We start from the raw sequence: 18894 nt of genomic DNA, 5'->3' as shown, positions 1-18894 counted from the left end.
AGGCACAGGCACACCAGGGGACACCTTATGGAAACACTTCCCTGCTGGAAGAGAACAACGAGGTGGGAAATCCTGGGAACAGGGTATTGCTTCCCTTGGGGAATTCCTTACCGGTGCTGGGACAGGAAAGGCTTCCCTTCAAGTTGCTCACTGATCACTTTGAAAAACCTTGACAGCAGCTGGAGAGGCTTAAAATAGGCCTAAGAGGTTTCCATCCTTTGTATTGGGCAGGCAGCACAGGATAGCTGTGACCCTCTGCCCTTACTGCAACTATAACACAGATATAAACCAACCCCACTCAGAGCTGTACAGCATGGCCTGTCAGACTGCACCCACAAGGCCTGCAAACCTGCACATGTCATTTAAAGTTGTGCTCCCCAGTGACAGGCAGGGAGGGCAGGGCTGGGTGCCCCTGCCCTGGGGCAGGCACTGGGGCTCACAGAACTGGGGCACAGCCCAGCACACCCTGCACTCCCCTGTGAGCCTGCAGAGCACCCTGGGGTTTGCACACACCCCAGAGTGCCACACTGCCACCCTGGGGAACAAAACCTCCAACTCAGCACAACGTGTAGGCCTCCATTACTACAAAATGTGAGTTTCCACCACTCTCGTCCAGTCATTGACTTGTTTTCTTGTGGCTGCAAGTTAAAGCAACTTCCAATCATAAAAAGAGTTATTTGCCTCTTCACCACCATGAATCATACCACAAATACTGATGAAAATGTATTTTCCTTGGAAAACAGTCTGTCTAGACTACTCAAATTGAATGTACAATACATATATGGGCTCTGTCATTTAATGGCATTAAAACAGAGCTCAGTGTTTTATTTCTGTAAATAAAATGAATGTCTAGCTACTGCTTGTATTTCCACCCTGATCTTACTGCACTTGCTGCAGTGCAGACCAGTAACCCATTTTTACCACCTGTGGAATACCAGGAATGTTGTGTTTAATAAGTTTCTCCTCCCAATCCTCATGTCCTCCACGTCCACAACAAAGTGGGACTCTGGATTTTTTTTTTCCTTTCCCTCCAGAAGAGCCAACTCTAATATTATCAGAACACTCCAGGCCCTGACTGCACAGTCCTTCTGCTCTTGGAATATAAATGTCCAGGCAGAATATCAGCACTGTGTTCTGACTGAACAGGGGAATTTGATTCAAAGGCAAGCAAAAACCCCACCATGCTATTAAAAATGTGCAGTTACAGATGAATTAAAGGGACCTGGAATAAACCATCAGATCATGCATCAAATTAACCTCTGATGCAAATTACGTTCTAATGAGGTTTCCTAGTAGGAGATTAAATAAAAATTGGTTGTGTGTTTACTATCAAAGAGCTGGTTTGACAGAGCACTGAGGAGATGAGGTTCACACTGACTCTCATTCAAACAGCATCAAGGCTTATTAAATACAGTAATAGGACCATTTTCTTTATCTCCTATTTTAATTGCATTGTTTCACTTTTAGAAAGCAAACATAAGTGTGCTCACTTCTTTAATAAATTATCTAATAAAATGCCAAGGCATATGAAATGGGACTGCTGTTCCATCCACACAAGCAGCAAGAACACATGCCTGGGATGCCCCTTCATGTGAAACAAAACAACGCCAAGTGCCTGCAGCCCTGGAACTGCACGGACAAGCTTCCTGCGCACAGCAGCACCTAAAATCCTGTTCTTCAACCAGCCCAAGAGCTGAGCCTCAAACTAACACACAGTGTCTCTTTTATGAGCCTGCTGTAGCACAATCAGCAGGTTGGAAGTACTGGGGAGTCTCAACCTGGGCTTAAACCATGCCAGGAAACCAAGAAAAACAACCAGACCAGCCACCCACTGTGCATTACCCGTGGTGTCTGACCCCATGACACACTCCTACACAAGACCTTGTACAGGCCCGAAGAGAAAAAAGGAAATTATTAACACATAAAACACTAACTAAAATTATGAGCAAATTTCTCCAATTATTTTTGATGGCATACTGTGAATGTTGTTCCACTGACCGCTGAACTTCCACCTAAGTGCTTCTATTTTCCCTCAAAAATCTAAAAGGTCTTTTCCTGTAAGTCTGTGGAAAGGGTGTCAGACCTACCCCCTCCCTTGTACCATTTCTATTCTGTATCCAACTAATAAATTGACCTTTTGCAAGGACAGAGAATGACAAGTACACTCACATTCAATATTTTCACTTGCATATCCCCAGTAATATACAACAACATTTTTGGCATGAACCTTTTAGGCTTGTCTACCCCATTTTCCCACCTTTATCTTGAGATCCTGATGTCCCTGCTGGGAAAAATAGCATATTAAATACAGAGTTTTTCTGCAAGGTTTGATTCACACATATTTATGCAGGTCAGAAACCTGCCTCATAATGACTCTTGCTGACAGGGGACAGTACAGAGCAAGGAAGGAAGGAAGGGAAGGGCTTACAGCACACTGTATTTAGAGATCCACAGAAATACAGGCATTACTGTTCATTTCAAGCCTCAACCAAAGCAACTAGAAACCATTCTAATTAAATAGACATCAGCAAACTCCTATTTCCTTTGTGCTCCAAGTGGGTATCAGTCCACATTAGAAAACCACTGTGCATGTGGCATAAATCAGCAACATCTTGGCAGGCTGTACTAGGAAGCCTCCAAATTGCAGGAGCAGGAAAAACCCAACCAGCTCTACAGTGTCTAAAAGCTACAGCAGCCACAGAGCAGGAGCCCCCAGGGCAGCCCCCGACCTGCTAACTGTTCTGCCTTGGGGCTGTTCCTCAGCTTAGTCTGTGTCCCAGAGGGAGCAAAGCCATTTACACTGACACATCCCTGCCAGTACAGCAACCAAACCAGCCTTGATCATCAGGACAACACGCACCACACTGCTGGAAAGCAGCAGCCTCTCAGTCCCTGCCTCAAATCCTGCTCCCAGTGCCATCAGTACCCGGCAGGTGAACCTCACCAGGCAGGATCTGGTCTGTGGTTCAAATTTTACCTTGACAAGGTGCTGCAATAGAACATTTTAACACAGTCTACAGTAAGTAAAATACTTCAGCACAGCTTTAATGGAGAGAGACAGGACAAGGCGGAATGGCTTCAAACTGACAAAATAAGTTTAGATTAAATGTTAGGGAGAAGTCCTTCCCCGGGAAGGGTGGACAGGCCCTGGCACAGGTTGGGCAGAGAAGCTGTGGCTGCCTCATCCCTGGGAGTGTCCCAGGCCAGGCTGGACAGGGCTTGGAGCAGCCTGGGCTGGTGGGAGGTGTCCCTGCCTGTGGCAGGGGGTGAAGTTGGTCCCTTCCAACCCAGGCCATTCTGTGACTCTAAATCAGTCCCTGCAGGAACAAAGGGATTCAAGTAGAGAATCGAGCCTGCAGAAGGAAAAACCACTACCAAGAACCACGGGATTCAAACACAGCAGGACACTTAGAGCAGATCCAGGAAAAGGTTTTAGAATGAGAGGGACACCAAATTGGGAGGGAGTGTCAACCTGCTGGAAGGCAGGAGGGCTCTGCAGAGAGGGATCTGGAGAGACTTGAGAGACGGGCTGATTGCAATGGGATGAAGTACAACAAGGCCAAGTGCAGGTCCTGCCCTTTGGCCACCCCAACCCCCTGCAGCGCTCCAGGCTGGGCACAGAGTGGCTGGAGAGCAGCCAGGCAGAAAGGGACCTGGGGGGACTGAGGGACAGGAAGCTCAACAGGAGCCAACAGTGTGCCCAGGGGGCCAAGAAGGCCAATAGGATCCTGGCCTGGATCAAATCTAGCGTGGCCAGCAGGCCCAGGGAAGTGATCCTTCCCCTGGACTCTGCCTTGGGGAGGCCACACCTTGAGGGTTGTGTTCAGTTCTGGGCCCCTCAGTTCAGGCAAGAGATTGAGGGGCTGGAGCGGGGCCAGAGAAGAGCAACGAGGCTGGAGAAGGGACTGGAGCACAAGTGCTGTGGGGAGAGGCTGAGGGAGCTGGGGGTGTTTAGCCTGGAGGAGGCTCAGAGGTGACCTCATCACTGTCTGGAACTACCTGAAGGTAAGTTCTGGCCAGGTGGGGGTTGGTCTCTTCTCCCACGCACTCAGCAATAGGACAAGGGGGCACGGGCTCAAGCTCTGCCAGGGGAAATTGAAGTTGGAGATCAGAAAAAAAATTCTTTCCAGAGAGAGTAATCAGGCATTGAAATGGGCTGCTCAGAGAGGGGGTGGATTCCCCATCCCTGGAGGTTTTTAAACTGAGATTGGCCGTGGCACTGAGTGCCATGATCTGGTAAAAGGGACTGGAGTTGGCCCAAGGGTTGGACTTGATGATCTCGGAGGTCTCTTCCAACGCAATCCATTCTATGATTCTACTAAGGGATAAGCCCAGCAAACTGGCCAGAGGAGGATGTGCAATGGCGACCCAGCCATGCTGGGGCTGCAATCCTGCTCTCCCCTGGCTGTGAGCCTCGCTCCAGGTGTGCTGAAGGCAGCCCAGAAAGCTGTGCCAACACCCACCAGAGCACAGCAGGGACAGCAGCTGCACACTGAGAGCTGCAGGGCAGCCCTGGGGCACCTGTGTCCTGGCACTGCCCCCACCAAGGGGCAGGAATCCTGGCGCTCCCTCCCATCGGAGATGCTGCAGGGAGAGGCTCACCTCGCTCTTAAGGAGCTCACACTTGTTTAAAAACACAGTAAAATTTAAAGAAAATAAAATAAAAGATTAGTAAACAAAGGAACAGAAAACCCACCCCAACTGAACAATCCCAAATGGTACAAAAGAACAAACCAATTACTTAAAACTTTCCTGTTTGGCAAAGCAGTAAAATGCCCTGAGCTATAGTAATTAGGGGATAGCAAAACTCAAAAAAACCCAGAGGATTTTCTTAAGCTATGGAAACATGAAACCAAAATCCCAATAGAAGTGCAACCAGCAGTTTACTCCTACCAGATAGTGTATCAACTGATTGTTAGGGCACGCAGTCTGCAAATGCTACAGAGACCATGAAAATCCCAATATTATTTTTACAGATTGGAAAAACACAAAGGCCAAAAACAACACCAATAACTCAAATAAAAAACTCATGCTTGTGTTTACATAAAAGTTTGATGAGTATAATATATTCGTCACACTCCCACAATTATTCCCCGAAAATACTATAAATATTATTTTGACAATGTAATTATAGTTTTTACTTTAACAGTGGCAGCAAAGTGTTGGCACCAATCCCCCATACAAAAAGCCTAAGAGACAAAGCAAGGAGCACACATAGGAAACTGGCAACTCTTATTCCTGTGTCCCTTATTTCTATGGCCAAAAGAAGTCTGTTTAAATTAGCACCTGGTTTATTTAAGCTGAAACACAACCAGTTGTAATGACAGGAGCAGTAAGCAAAAGGAAACTCCCAAACACAAAACTACCATGTCTGTCCAGGCAAAAGTTACAAAGGGTGTCCCATCACACTTCCCAGGCATGTTTATTTTTTATATCATTAGTGGTAACTTGGAAATTAAACCATTCAGTGCAACTGGATTAATGAACTACAAAAAGCAGAGACCACAAAAATGCAATTTTTTTAAAGAATAAAATAGAAGAATGAAAGTTACTGGACAAGACATGAAGAAGAAGCACAAAAGATAAAAGAGTGACTCCTTTGGTCAATATTGGCATTCACTAAAGAGCATTCTGGTTCCAACACTGACCACTCTTTCTCTTTCCTGTTGATGTGAAACACATTGCTGAACGACCAGGCATTTCAAATGATAAAGTACACAGAAAAGTACCAAAAATGAATGGGGAGAAATAGTTATACTCTAATGCCAGTAGATAAGCTGCAGATGCCCAGATTTTCAAACTAATTAAGCCTTAAATGTGCAGCTTTTCCAGCTACCTGGTTGTGCAAAGGTACCACTCCAATGCATTCCAAAAAGGTCTCGGTATTTACTCCCAGCTCATTTTCCTACTGCCACAGTAGGCTTTTTAGGGGGACTAAAGTAGGAGTGCTGTGGTGGCCACTGCCTTCTAGGGAAGAAAATAAACACATTGATCAATATTGACCAGAGGCAGGCAGAGGGTATGGACATGTGGCTGCCCAGCAAGGAAGGACACAGGAAAACCAACTCAGCGTGCTTGGCAGGTGTGAGACCAGCTCCCTTCCCTGCCCTTCCCACCTCCCAGATTAGTGTCCCACTGCACTTCCAGTCTGCCAGAGACTGAATGCAGAACTGGGAAAGGGCACAGAAACACCTCCGGGTTACTGAGAGATGGCAGAACCAAAGCTTGATTTCTGCCAGGCTCTCTTGAAGAAATAGAAATCACTGCAGTCAATTCACTGCTATCTATCCATGTTTGCTTTCAGGAATAATTTTGCAAACATAACAATTGAACCCTGTTTTATTCAGACTTTTAATGAGACAAACAAGGACATTTGTTTAAACACCTCCTTTTCTGTAAACCTCTGACAATGACTTCGAATTTACAACTTTTTAGAAGGGAGAAGGTACCCAACGCTGCTAGTGAGACCTTCCTATCTCCTCTGCCCATCCATTTTCGTAACAAAACTCCAGTGTGATTTCCAAGTACTACATGAACTACAGCTCGTTTTGAAACACAGCAAATCTTAACCTTCGAAAGCTTACAAAGCAACCCAGTGTCCTTCTGTTTTCAGTCCTGGATGTTCCGCAGACATCAGGAGAGCTGCTGTTACTGCCTCAAACATGAAACGCTCCCACCCATCTGGCTTTTGCAAGAAACACAATCTCTTCAACCTATATATAGGCCTAGGGCCCTTAGATCTTATTTCTGAAGCAACCCCTCCCTCATGCTATTTTCTTATCTTTATGTCTACAGAGGAGTGATATTTTTATTTGGACAAACTCACTGCTGTCTCTTCTGCACTGATAGATTAAAACACACTTATGGAGCCTCCTGGAAAAGGAGCAACTGACAAAGCACCAGGGATGAGGGGAACTGGGTTTCATTACCAGAATATGCAGGAGAGCTGGTCAGGCCCAAGGCAGCTGGAGCACCTGAACAACATGGCTGAGCTGGACCAGGGCACTGCTCATGCTGCTGGGCCACACAGGGAAAAGGAGGCTGAGAGGGGAAAAAAGAGAAAAGGCGGAAAGGAAAAAAACAGACAGGAAAAAAGGCAGGAGAGAAAATGGCAGGGCCTGCAGAATGGCTGGAGGGGCCACACAAAATGGCCAGAGTGGGAGGGTCCCCACACAAAATGGCCAGAGGGCAGGAGCGCCCCCATAAAATGGCTGGGCTGGGGGGCCCCCACACACAAAATGGGCGGGCCGGGGGGGGGCCCCCCTCCCACACAAAATGGGCGGGCCGGGGGGGGGGCCCCCCCCCCCCCACACAAAATGGGCGGGCCGGGGGGGGGCCCCCCCCCTCCCACACAAAATGGGCGGGCCGGGGGGGGGCCCCCCCCCTCCCACACAAAATGGGCGGGCCGGGGGGGGGCCCCCCCCCTCCCACACAAAATGGGCGGGCCGGGGGGGGGGGCCCCCCCTCCCACACAAAATGGGCGGGCCGGGGGGGGCCCCCCCCCTCCCACACAAAATGGGCGGGCCGGGGGGGCCCCCCCCCCTCCCACACAAAATGGGCGGGCCGGGGGGGGGCCCCCCCCCTCCCACACAAAATGGGCGGGTCGGGGGGGGCCCCCCCCCTCCCACACAAAATGGGCGGGCCGGGGGGGGCCCCCCCTCCCACACAAAATGGGCGGGTCGGGGGGGGCCCCCCCCTCCCACACAAAATGGGCGGGCCGGGGGGGGCCCCCCCTCCCACACAAAATGGGCGGGCCGGGGGGGGGGGGGCCCCCCTCCCACACAAAATGGGCGGGCCGGGGGGGCCCCCCCCCCCACACACAAAATGGGCGGGCCGGGGGGGCCCCCCCCCACAAAATGGGCGGGCCGGGGGGGGGCCCCTCCCACACAAAATGGGGGGGCTGGGGGGGGGGGCCCCCCCAAAATGGCCGGAGGGGCCCCCCACCCCCAAAATGGCCGGAGGGGCCCCCCACCCACAAAGTGGTGGGAAAAAAGAACATGTAAAAAGGGAATGAGAAAAAAACACATAGAAAATGGTGGAGAAAAATGGTAAGAGAAAAAGGAGGAGAAAGAAGGGTGGGGAAAAAAGGGTAGGAAAAAAGGGCAGTAGAGAAAAACATGGGGAAAAACAAGGTGGAGGGAAAAAAAGGCAGGATGAAAAGAGGCTCAAAGCAAGACACACTTTTTATAGCTCTCCTGTAAGAACATGAAATTTGTAGTACTTGAAATATGTTTAAGACAAGAAAACCCGTATTTCCCACACATCACAGAATCCCAGACTATTCTGGGTTGGAAGGGACCCACAAGGCTCATCGAGTCCAACTCTCGAGTCGATGGCCCACACAGGGGATTGAAGCCATGACCTTGGCATTATTACACCCAAGTTTTAACCCACTGAACTCATCTCAGGGACACTCTCCCTCAAGAAAGGAGGCAAGAACAGGGTCAGACACCTGATAACCATGTTGCTGAACAGCCCACCAGAACATGCTGAAGTTACTATATAATAAGAGCAGTATTAAAACATTTCCGGCGTCATCCGGTGTGATTCCCTCCTTAGCACATGTTGGTGCAGCTCACCCTGGGTGGTTCAAACCCCAGCAAACCTCAGGGCCGTGGTGTTGGCACAGCAACACCAACCCCTGAGCCTGGTGCTGCTTCACCACAGCCTGCACTGCTGGGGCGACGCTCTGGCACCACCTCAGAGCTGCCCTGAGAGCACAAACCCCTCCTTCAGGGCCAAGTGTCTCACAGGGCAGCCATGGCCATGCAGAGCCTGTCCAGGAGAGGACAGACAAGCATTCTGGCAGATGAATTGGTCTGAAGCAATTATGTTGGAATTCAAAGCACATTCCTCAGAAAGGGCAGTATTTTGAGGTGCTGAAACGTCCAAGATGTCCTATTTACAAACAAAAAGATGAAAGGTCCTGGTGTACAAGCTGGAATGGGGATAAATGAGAGGATCAAACAGGACATGCCTACAGAACACAGGCTTGCTGCAAAACACACCTGCCTTTGCTTGCAACTTCCTATACTTTCCTTTTTTCCAGATTTCAGTGGTGATTCCTAAATGCAGATCTCTCACTCTAGAATTTAAAGATCCATCACCTTGACAAACTTCAACATTCCTCCCCAAAGGTCTGCTGGAAAGCTTAAGATTTGCCATAGCAAAAAAAAGAGGAAAAAACCCAACCTAAACCCACAAGACACATGCAATGAAGTGAAGGAGATTTTCTACTTGGGCTTCTGACAAGGATATTTTCTTTCTCTGCTGCAATCCCAAACACACTGAACTACTTCTCAGCTCTTAAGAGAGCTGGGTCTGCCTTAAGTTCAGATAAAGTTCACCTGGCAGCCTCATCAGCTGCTCCTCTGGCAAGTGCTTTTTGTCTTTGTACCAGAGCAGAGAAAAGAAAAAGGTCGTTATGATGAGACTTTTCTTTTTATAGTTAAAAAAATAACTAAAACAAAACGCATGTGGTGAGAGTACTATGAAAGTTCCATTAAATCTATACTCTGCAGAGACTTCATTTTTTCCCTACAACTTAAAAGTAAAAAATTGAGAGTATCTGCTCCCAGGGCACATGGACAGGAGGAGAGGGCACGGCCTCAGGCTGGGCAGGGGCAGGGGGCACAGCAGCAGGAATTGCTGCCTGGAAAGGGTGGGCAGGCACTGGCAGGGGGTGCCCAGGGAGGGTTGGAGTGCCCAGCCCTGGAGGTGCCCAAGGCAGGACTGGCCATGGCACTCAGTGCTCTGGGCTGGGGGACAAGGTGGGCATCGGGCACAGGGTGGGCTCCATGGACTGGGAGGGCTTTGCCAAGGTGGGCATCAGGCACAGGGTGGGCTCCATGGGCTGGCATGGTTTTGCCAAGGTGGGCATCGGGCACAGGGTGGGCTCCATGGGCTGGCAGGGCTTTGCCAAGGTAGGCATCGGGCACAGGGTGGGCTCCATGGACTGGGAGGGCTTTGCCAAGGTGGGCATCGGGCACAGGGTGGGCTCCATGGGCTGGCAGGGCTTTGCCAAGGTGGGCATTGGGCACAGGGTGAGCTCCATGGACTGGCAGGGCTTTGCCAAGGTGGGCATCGGGCACAGGGTGGGCTCCATGGACTGGCAGGGCTTTGCCAAGGTGGGCATCGGGCACAGGGTGGGCTCCATGGACTGGGAGGGCTTTGCCATGTTAGTCATTCCCTGAGTCCATGAACCCTCTGCACTCATCCAGCCGTGGCCTTCCCTGTGCAGCATCTCAGAGCAGGGTCCCTTCCCCAAGCAGGAAAATACCAATTGCTCTGAACAGATTCCTGCCATGCACTGTAAGCCATCAGGGGAAGAGAAGCCAGGCTGTGGAATGCAACTCAGACCAACCTTGGCAGTAAGCTGGGACAAAGAGTGGGGACAAGCAGCTCACTGTAGCAACACCTTACAAGAAAGGCCTAAAAATATTTGGAATTTTTTCAGTGTAAGTATGAAGAACAAAGGAGAACATTATTCCAGAGATGGCTGGCTTGCAGGTGGGAGTGGACAATCTTTATCTGCCATATGTAAGAATTAACTTTATTTTTAAACCTTTCTAAAGCCTTAAAGGGCTATTTTAGGACATGCATTCTAACTCGCCTTCCAGTTCTCTGGCCCACTGCCTTACCATGTTCTCTAAAGAACAGCTTTGTCCACAGCTGACTGGCACAGGGACATGACCAGCACACAGACATTTATCTAACCTTTTGTACCATTAAAAACAGGAAAAAAAGGAAGATCTGTGCTGAAAACTCACAGTAGAGTTGTGTCAGTAAATATACTGAAGAGCCAAGTTAACCATGTATGTAACACCTGGGCCCAAGACAAACTATTTTTGAAGTACTTCTTCGAGCAGAGAAGATGCAAAGGACTCTGGATTTAATTGAATAAATATTAGCAAGAGTTTTTAGTCACACTACTTTGCATCACACCTCCTTTTTGGCTGCTTGGATCACATCCCCTTCCTCAGAACCACCACACTGGTCACAGTAGTGGCCACACAATATATACTTTATTTCATTTCTGGTTTTATCCATTTCAAATTGTACTACACTGAACTTTACTACAAAAATTACCAGACCACTCAGACTTACCAGCCTTAACAGTGCATAAGGGTGCAAATACCACAGACAGATTAAACCAGTTTTTTAGTCTGCAAAAAGAATTTTCAGTCTCATCTTCATAAATACAGTAATGTTGGAACTTCAAATTTACTCACCCTGCAGTGATTTGCTCTGGGATTTTCTCACAGGAACATGATCTGAAACATTATTTAGTACTGCTCACTCTGCAATACAGCACTGCCTTTCTCCCTGTATTTGCAAGCAATATGAAGGTATTTTAAAAAAAGTAAAGGATATAAACCATCCAATCCAAGCAGCCATTTGAGGGAGCAAACAGGACACACATCCAAATGAACAACTTGAAATACTCCACTTACACCTAATTATCTGCTAGAACAAAACACAGATGCCACTCTAGCCCTGTGAGCTGATTCCCTCTATGAAACATGAGAGAACCATGAAGCAGAATTACAGTTAATAAATACAGTACCATTTACTAATTTCATGGGTTTCTTTTGTTTCAACAGTGCCATCTAAGCCCAATTCAGCAATTTGCTTCGCTCTTGACAGCGCAAATAGTGACACACAGTCAAATGGAACTGTTCAGTTGAGGCACACCCTGCAGCAGGGGCTGCTGCTCCAGGTTCCAGCTTCATTGCCACTCAGAACAACCCTCATCACATCCCTCAGGGAGGAATCAGCAACACCTGCTAGTCTAGAATGTTGGTGCTGTTGCACTAACACACGTGGAACACGAGCCATGCTCCTCACAGTATCAAATGGGCCACCTCTCCTGGGTCCATACAGCAAATCTGAGTTCCAGCTCAAAGGTATTTGCTGAATGGCTACACAGAGTAACAGTCCCACAACAACTTCTACTGTTAAAAGCCATCTGGTCAATGCCACCCTCATGTTCACAGTGAAAAACAGATTTCACACCACCCTCTGCTTGGGAAGAGGAGCCTGAAGCAGATGACACAAATGACTGGGTTCCATCCCCTCCTTGGTTTTTCTGCTCAGTGACATTCCCTGCTGGTTCTCCAGATGCCTGGCAATGAGGCTACACCTGTAACAACATCCCCAGTCTTACCAGTCAGTGACAATTCTTCTTGGCTTTGCATTCCATGAATCAATTTGATCAAATGGACAGATGTAGAGATGAAACCCAAGTTCCTATTATTAAATTGAGAAAGAAAGATAACAATTAGTTCAATATGAAATATACTCAAAATTAAAAAGCTTTTCACCAAAGCTAACAGCAAACGTTTCACCTCTTCAGGATCTCTGAAACAAAAAGCAGGTTCTCCTACTTTACTGCCTATCAGTAGCCACATGACTGCCCTCAGAAGCAAAGCAAAGGGGTTTACTGCACCAGCCTGCAGTCTAACAGTTCTGGGCACCTTCAGAGCAAAGTACCCTTTCCTCTCTTTTTGATGTTAAAAATTAGCAAGCTATCCCTGTAATTTGAACAGCTTTACTTGTGTAAGAACTCTGCTTTCTCTGGAGGTGTTTGTTCCTCTTTTGTTGGGCTTTTAAAAAACAGCAGCCAGACTACCAGGTTTGCACCAACTACAGCTGGTTGTACCCCAAACATCCTTTCAGTGTTGCAAGAGTCAGAGGCAAAAAATATGCAGGCTGAGCAGCCTAAGGAGCCAAACTGGCTTATTCCCCAGTAATACCAGTTTGCCTGGGTGTGGGTCAGGGTTAATATGCACAGTTCTACACACTGTCCTTTGCCATGAGAGCCACACACATCTAAATGTACCTGAAAAGACACGCTAATCCTGTAACTGATGATTAAGACTGTTTACTTATTCATTATCTTGTCAAAAAAAAAATAAAGAGCAAACCCAGGATATTTATACAGTCAGGCTTCCAACAGGCTTATATAATTAGCACAATCAACTCATATTAAGGACCCAAATGCTTTGTTCCATTATTCAGCAGGGCCCACACTCTGACCAATGAACAGGTCAGCTGTTTTTGTTTCTTGCATATTTGATTTCAAGTGATTATATCAAGCAGAAAATGCCACAATAAATCAACAAACACAGCAGTGTAAAACAAGAATCTGTGTACAAAAGCCCCCAAAGCAGAATGTGGTGTTTCCCCCGGGTTCCTATGGCCCCGAGGGTACCTGAGGAGGTGCTGGTTCCTAGCACACTGCACACAGGCGTTCCTCAGGCACCTGAAGCTCTCAGCCACCAGCTGCAGGCAGGTGTGCAGCCCTGCCAGCCCATAGGGCCCCTCCTGGCAGCTCTGCTGCTCGAGGGCACGGCAGGCACCGCTCAGGATTTCCAGCAGGTCCCGAAATGTGCTCTCTTCTGTTGTTTCTCTGAAACAAACACATTTGTGGTGAAAAAGAACAAATGCACTGCTGCCAAAAAGCCTCTGGCAATGTAAACCCAGAGGTGTTTCTGCAACAATCTTGAACTAGTCATAGTATACAAAGCCTTCCAAACAGGAAGACCAAAATACACCTCACAGTCCTCCTACCAGTCTCTTCAGAAAAAGGGCTGTAGGACAGTTGTGTTGCCATAATATTCCCCATGATTTTTCAACAGCTCTCTGGAATCTCAATAAAAGAAAAAAGTCTCCCCAATGCACATGTCTGGCACATTTATACACGACACTGCAAGTTGCTTTAAGAGAATGCTTTAATTAATGAACACAGTTTAGATGTCCAGAATATGCTGTGTTGGAAGGGACCCACAAGGACCATCAACTCCAACTCCTGGCCCTGTGAATGACATCCAAACAATCCCATCGTGCCCCTGAGAACATTGTCCAGTGATGTTTCCAAAGAATAAAGTACTGGAAGCTTCAGCCTGCCACAGATATCCCCAGAGGGGCAAAGAGAGGTCATGAGAAAGCTGGTGGCTGCTTCACTATCATTCTGAAGTGTGTGAATCCAAGGAAAGGGAGAAAGTCACCTCTCTGCACGTCACCAGACAACCACCCAACAATGTACCAGGGCACTTCTCAGAGCACCAGACACAGGGAAACAGCACTACCCACACATGCCCTTAGAGACAAACCTACAGGGCAAGGTGAGAGAGCTGCTGCTGCTGCTCCATAGAGGCTGCAGATGGTCTGGCACATAAAGATGCACATTTCCAAACTGCAGCCCTGATTTCATGTCCAGAAAGGAGATGAGGTAAACACATGACACATGTTGCTAACTCAGATCTGACACCATATGCTGGTAAAGAGCAGCCACATCAGAGTGTTCATGGCATTGCTAGAGGGAAGGTCGATCCATTTGCTCATCCAATACTGCTGACCAGGGTCAGCAAAAGGAAATCCAGATGCACCTCCTCGAGTCCTAAATTCAGGGACTTGTCATGTCCTCAAGATCAAACACAAGAAAGTGAGATGAGATCAAATGCAAAGTAGCATTAAATAATGCTCACACAGAAAACTCTTCCTACAGGAGAATTTAAAACTTTCTTGATCAAACACTTGTGGCCAATACAGTATTACCTGTGCTCTGCTGCTCACTCAAGTGTTCAAAGAAGTGCACAATTAGAAATTCTACCTCCTCTTCCTAAGTGATCACATTCATAAATCAACTGCACAATCACTGAGGTTGGAAAGGACTCTTTAAGATCACTGAGTCCACCATGAACCAAACACTGCCAACTCTACCATGTCCATACACATCCTATCCATAGTCCCTCAGGCATGTCTAGAGAGAACATTTCCCATCTCTGCTCCTGGCATGTTTTCTTTCCCAGATTAAACAAAACTGGCTCTCTTAGTCTCTACTCACTGTTCCTATTTTCTAAGTTCTTTATGAGACTTGTTGCACTGCTCTGCCTGTCTACATCTTACTGGCAGCAGAGCATCAATACTGCGCTCTGTGCAGCCAGCACAGCCCGGGGCAGGTGTGGGCTGAGAGAAATAAAGGCACCAAAGGAAACCAAACGCTCCCATCGTTGTGCACCCACGGGCAGCGCTGGCCGGGGCAGGTGTGGGTTAACAGAAATAATGGCACCAAAGGAAACCAAGTGCTTCCATGGCTGTGCGCCCACAGCCAGCACAGCCCGGGCCCAGCGCACGCAGCTCCACGTGCACACACGGGGGAGCACAGACCGCCTCGTTCACCCACTGAACTGGCTCGGCATGCCCGGGCACCAGTGCCCGCCACTGGGCAGTGTCCCCGCAGCGCTCCCACCGCCGACCTCCCCGCCGCTACCTGCGCTGCGGTTCTCGCAGCTGTCGCGACAGCGCCTGCAGGCCCTGCAAGCGGCCCGGTGACAGCGCCGGCGACAGCGCCGCCATGGCCCGGCCTCATCACAGCCCAGCCCAGCCCCGGCACCGCCCCCGCCATGGCGCGGCCTCGTCACAGCCCAGCCCAGCTCCGGTACCGCCCCCGGCATGGCCCGGCCCCGTCACAGCTCCGGTACCGCCCCCGCCATAACCCCTGTCACAGCCCAGCCCAGCCCAGCTCCGCCCCGGCCCCTACACGTCATGGCCAGCCCCGGCCCCGTCACAGCCCCGTGAGGCCCCGGTCTAGTTCCGGTACCGCCCCCGCCATGGCACTGTCACAGCCCCGCCCAGCCCCGCCCCGGCCTCATCACAGCCCAGCCGAGCTCCGGTACCGCCCCCGCCATGGCCCGGCCCGGGTCCCGTCACAGCCCAGCCCAGCCCCGCCCCGGCCCTGTTTCGTCACAGCCCAGCTCCGCCCCGGCCTCGCCACAGCTCCGTAAGGGCCTGGCCGCGCGCCGGTACCGCCCCCGTCATGGCCTTGGCCCGGTTCCGGCCCCGAGGCGGCACAGGGGGCTCCAGGGTCGCCCAAGGCGGCAGGAGGTGTCCCGAGTGGCCCCAAAGGCGGCCCCGCTCCTCCCGCCGTGCCCGGCCTGGCTCTGCCCTCACGGCAGCGCCGAGCTCTGGCTCTGAACAGACCCTAAACACACGTGAAATACAGGAACCCCCCAGTAATTCCCTCTGGCCGGTACCTGCCCCATCCCCACGTTTCTGTGCCGGTGCTGGCACTGCACGGGGGTCCTGCCACTCACTCCCTCCCATCGGTGTGTTCCGTGGGCTCCCAGCTCCCTTCCAGCCCTGGCATCATCCGACAGTGATTGCCTTCCAGTTTGAAAATACTGAAAAACAAACAAAATACAGTTACATTTTTAATGTTTAATATTTGTTTTCCAAACAGAGAAGTCTGGCTTGGTGTACACACACGTGTGAAAAGTTCACCTGTGCACATGTGTGTGTGGGGGGGAAATAAATGAAGCTTCCCAGGGATAAAAAGCCTTAATTGTGGCCAAACACTGTTACTCTAAGTGTTGTACCTGGAGCTCACCTGATGTGCCAACTCTGTGAACACAGAGCCCTTAAAACCCAGCTTGTCCTCCAAAGAGCTTAGTCTAAATAACACCTATTTTTCATAGCAGAGATTTAGAGAACTATGAGAGGAAACAATCCAGCTACAGCCAACTCTTCCCTCTGAAAATAAAATTAATTATGCAGAACTTACTTTTAAGAATTCTCCACCAAATTACAAGGCAGACCAGACTCCGGTGGTTGAAGCTGGACACTGAGGAAGATCCACCTGGACCTGGAACACATACACTGCCCTTGCCCCTTCTTTACTGGGGGCAACTTCCACCAAAAGATAAAATTTGGGGCTCTGGAAAAAGTTAGTTACAGTAAAGAGGCAAGTCCTGCAGCATGTTAAGTTTCTGCTTTTCTTTTTGGTCTAGTCTTTAATGGGATGGAGTGAAATGGATTGATGCCCTTGGAGAAATGCTGTTACACGTGTCTGAGGGCCATAAAAGAGCAGTGTATTTGATGCTGAGGGGTATGTGTCACCCCTTTGTTATGTAATATCAGAAATTAATTTAATTCTTCATACAAATACAGACAGATCTCATGTCTCATGTGAAAATCTTGGCTTTTCTTGTGTTTTGATTGCAGTAACACTTACCTTTTTGGGGCTGCAGCAGCCACTGGGCACATATGTCAGCAAAATCCTCCAAAATCCTCCACACAGGCCTGAGAACATTATCCTGCTGCTGCCTGGGAAATTTCATTCACTTGTTCAGCCTGACTCTTGCAGATGTCTTGTGAAGATACATTAGAGAGATGGGAATGCTTTCTGAAACTCTATGTTCTTCCCAGAAAATAAATACCCCTACTAAGAAGCAGAAATAGCCAAAAAGCTCCTCAGCACCTGGGTGCTCTCAGGGAGCAAAAAGGCACGTGCTTGGATATTTTTGAGGAATTCACAGGTTCTGTGTCCTTCCCTACCAGATGTGTCACCCCTTTGAATGGGAGAGCAGAGGGAAAAGCCCCCAGGGAATCAATCCAGTGTTCCTCTCCCTGCTCCCATTTATCAGCAGGGTGGACCTTGTCGATGCTGAGAAATTCGCTGGAGGGGCAAGACAAGGGCTAGAGGAGTGGAGAAGCAGCAAAACCAACACAGTGACTCCAAGTACCTCCTATTCTGAGTTGCTGCTGGCGACAAGTGCAGAACTGCAGCTGCGATCCTGCCCGTGCTCCTGCTGTGGAAGGGATTCACCTCCCCAGCTCTGTCCGCAGCCTGACATCTGGTGGAGGCACAACACGGGCACAGCTCAGCCCAAACCCTCCCACTGCAGGCCATTCACTCATTCCATTTGGGAAAATAAAGTAATACATTAATCTACTCATCTTGTACACTAAAAATCCCAGGAGATGGGTCCCTTCCAGCTCGGGATAATGGAGAACTCTAAATCTCTGTAACCCCAGGCTTCAGAAGGTTTTCTGTACCTGCAGTGCTTGGTGGGCAGAGAAGCTTCATAAGAGGAGGGCAACGGGCCTGGGGTTGGAATCTTCATGTTAACAAAGACCTAAAAAGCTTCCTTTTGCAGCACTTCTGAAAGCTAGGCTTAAGTCACCTTAACACACAATATTTGAGAAGGTGCTGTTGGTAACAAGAAGCTGCCACATACATTATCTATTGTCTCTAAGGACAAAATTATACCCAGTTTTTAGACTGACAGATACACAACTGAGAAATCAGGGGTTAAACTTCAATTCTCCAGAATATTTTTCTTAAGGTCTTGGTCAATTTTTTCAGCTAAAAGAAAAGTTTAAATAGTCATGAGAAAAGGGTGTTGAAAATTGTGAGGATTCATTTTGATGTACTACTACAAAGATGGTGTCGTTCTAGTTAAAAATCTCAGAAGTAATTTTCTTAAAATTGCCCTATGCCAGCTTAATATTCCTTTGAAGGAAACATGCAGCCTAACCTTTAAAATAACACTGCTATTAAACTAACATCTTGAGAAGGTTCATGGGCGTAAGGATATTTAATTTCAACACCTGAACCCACCAAAGAAATATTTGACGAAACCTTCCTGCCATACACGTGGACCTGAAAAAGAGAAAATTCTGTTTCTTTTAAACCAGTATGTAAAGTCTGTCCAAAATAATTCCTCTAATTATGTATCTGAAGGGAAGCTTTGATCCATTCCTGTTTTATATTTTCCCCACAAGATCATGTTAGTACACTGACAGATTATTAATTTTTTAAACCAACATCTTCAGTCTTAAGCAGCCACAAATACAACTGAAATTAGATAATTTCTTTCTGAATTCACTGATTATAAGATCCAGCCTCTGCAGAAGTCATTATTTCTATTTATAGGACAGGCTTCTAAATTTAAAACTCCCACACTTGTTAATGACTGGGGGTAAAAATGCTTTGGAGCTATAAAGACCCAGCTCACACAGAGATAAAAGCAGATTTTGGAGGAGGGGGTTGTCCACTTGTTCACCTGTGCAATGTCCTCCCTAAGCCCCAGACTCATCCAGGCACAGCCA

The 18894-nt window shown here is 48.6% G+C and overlaps 1 protein-coding gene across 2 annotated transcripts in view; it reads right to left on the bottom strand.

Annotated features, from left to right (window-relative positions):
* ATXN10 (ataxin 10) overlaps positions 1-15391 on the bottom strand; it is a 58439-nt gene extending 43048 nt beyond the window's left edge. Inside the window, exons 1-3 of one of the 2 annotated variants that reach the window (XM_071551497.1) lie at positions 15275-15391; positions 13214-13411; positions 12167-12249 (exon numbers count right to left, since the gene is read on the bottom strand). In XM_071551497.1, the coding sequence (XP_071407598.1) occupies positions 12167-12249; positions 13214-13411; positions 15275-15360 (367 nt within the window). In that variant the 5' untranslated portion in view covers positions 15361-15391. The remainder of the gene's footprint in view (positions 1-12166; positions 12250-13213; positions 13412-15274) is intronic. The other variant, XM_071551498.1, reaches the window with a different exon arrangement.
* Positions 15392-18894: the final 3503 nt, after the last annotated feature.

The sequence above is a fragment of the Pithys albifrons genome, chromosome 3 (genome assembly GCF_047495875.1).
Source record: "Pithys albifrons albifrons isolate INPA30051 chromosome 3, PitAlb_v1, whole genome shotgun sequence".
Taxonomy (NCBI): Eukaryota; Metazoa; Chordata; class Aves; order Passeriformes; family Thamnophilidae; genus Pithys; species Pithys albifrons.
The sequence above is the reverse complement of the archived record's forward strand: the minus strand, read 5'-3'. Positions and strand labels throughout refer to the sequence as shown.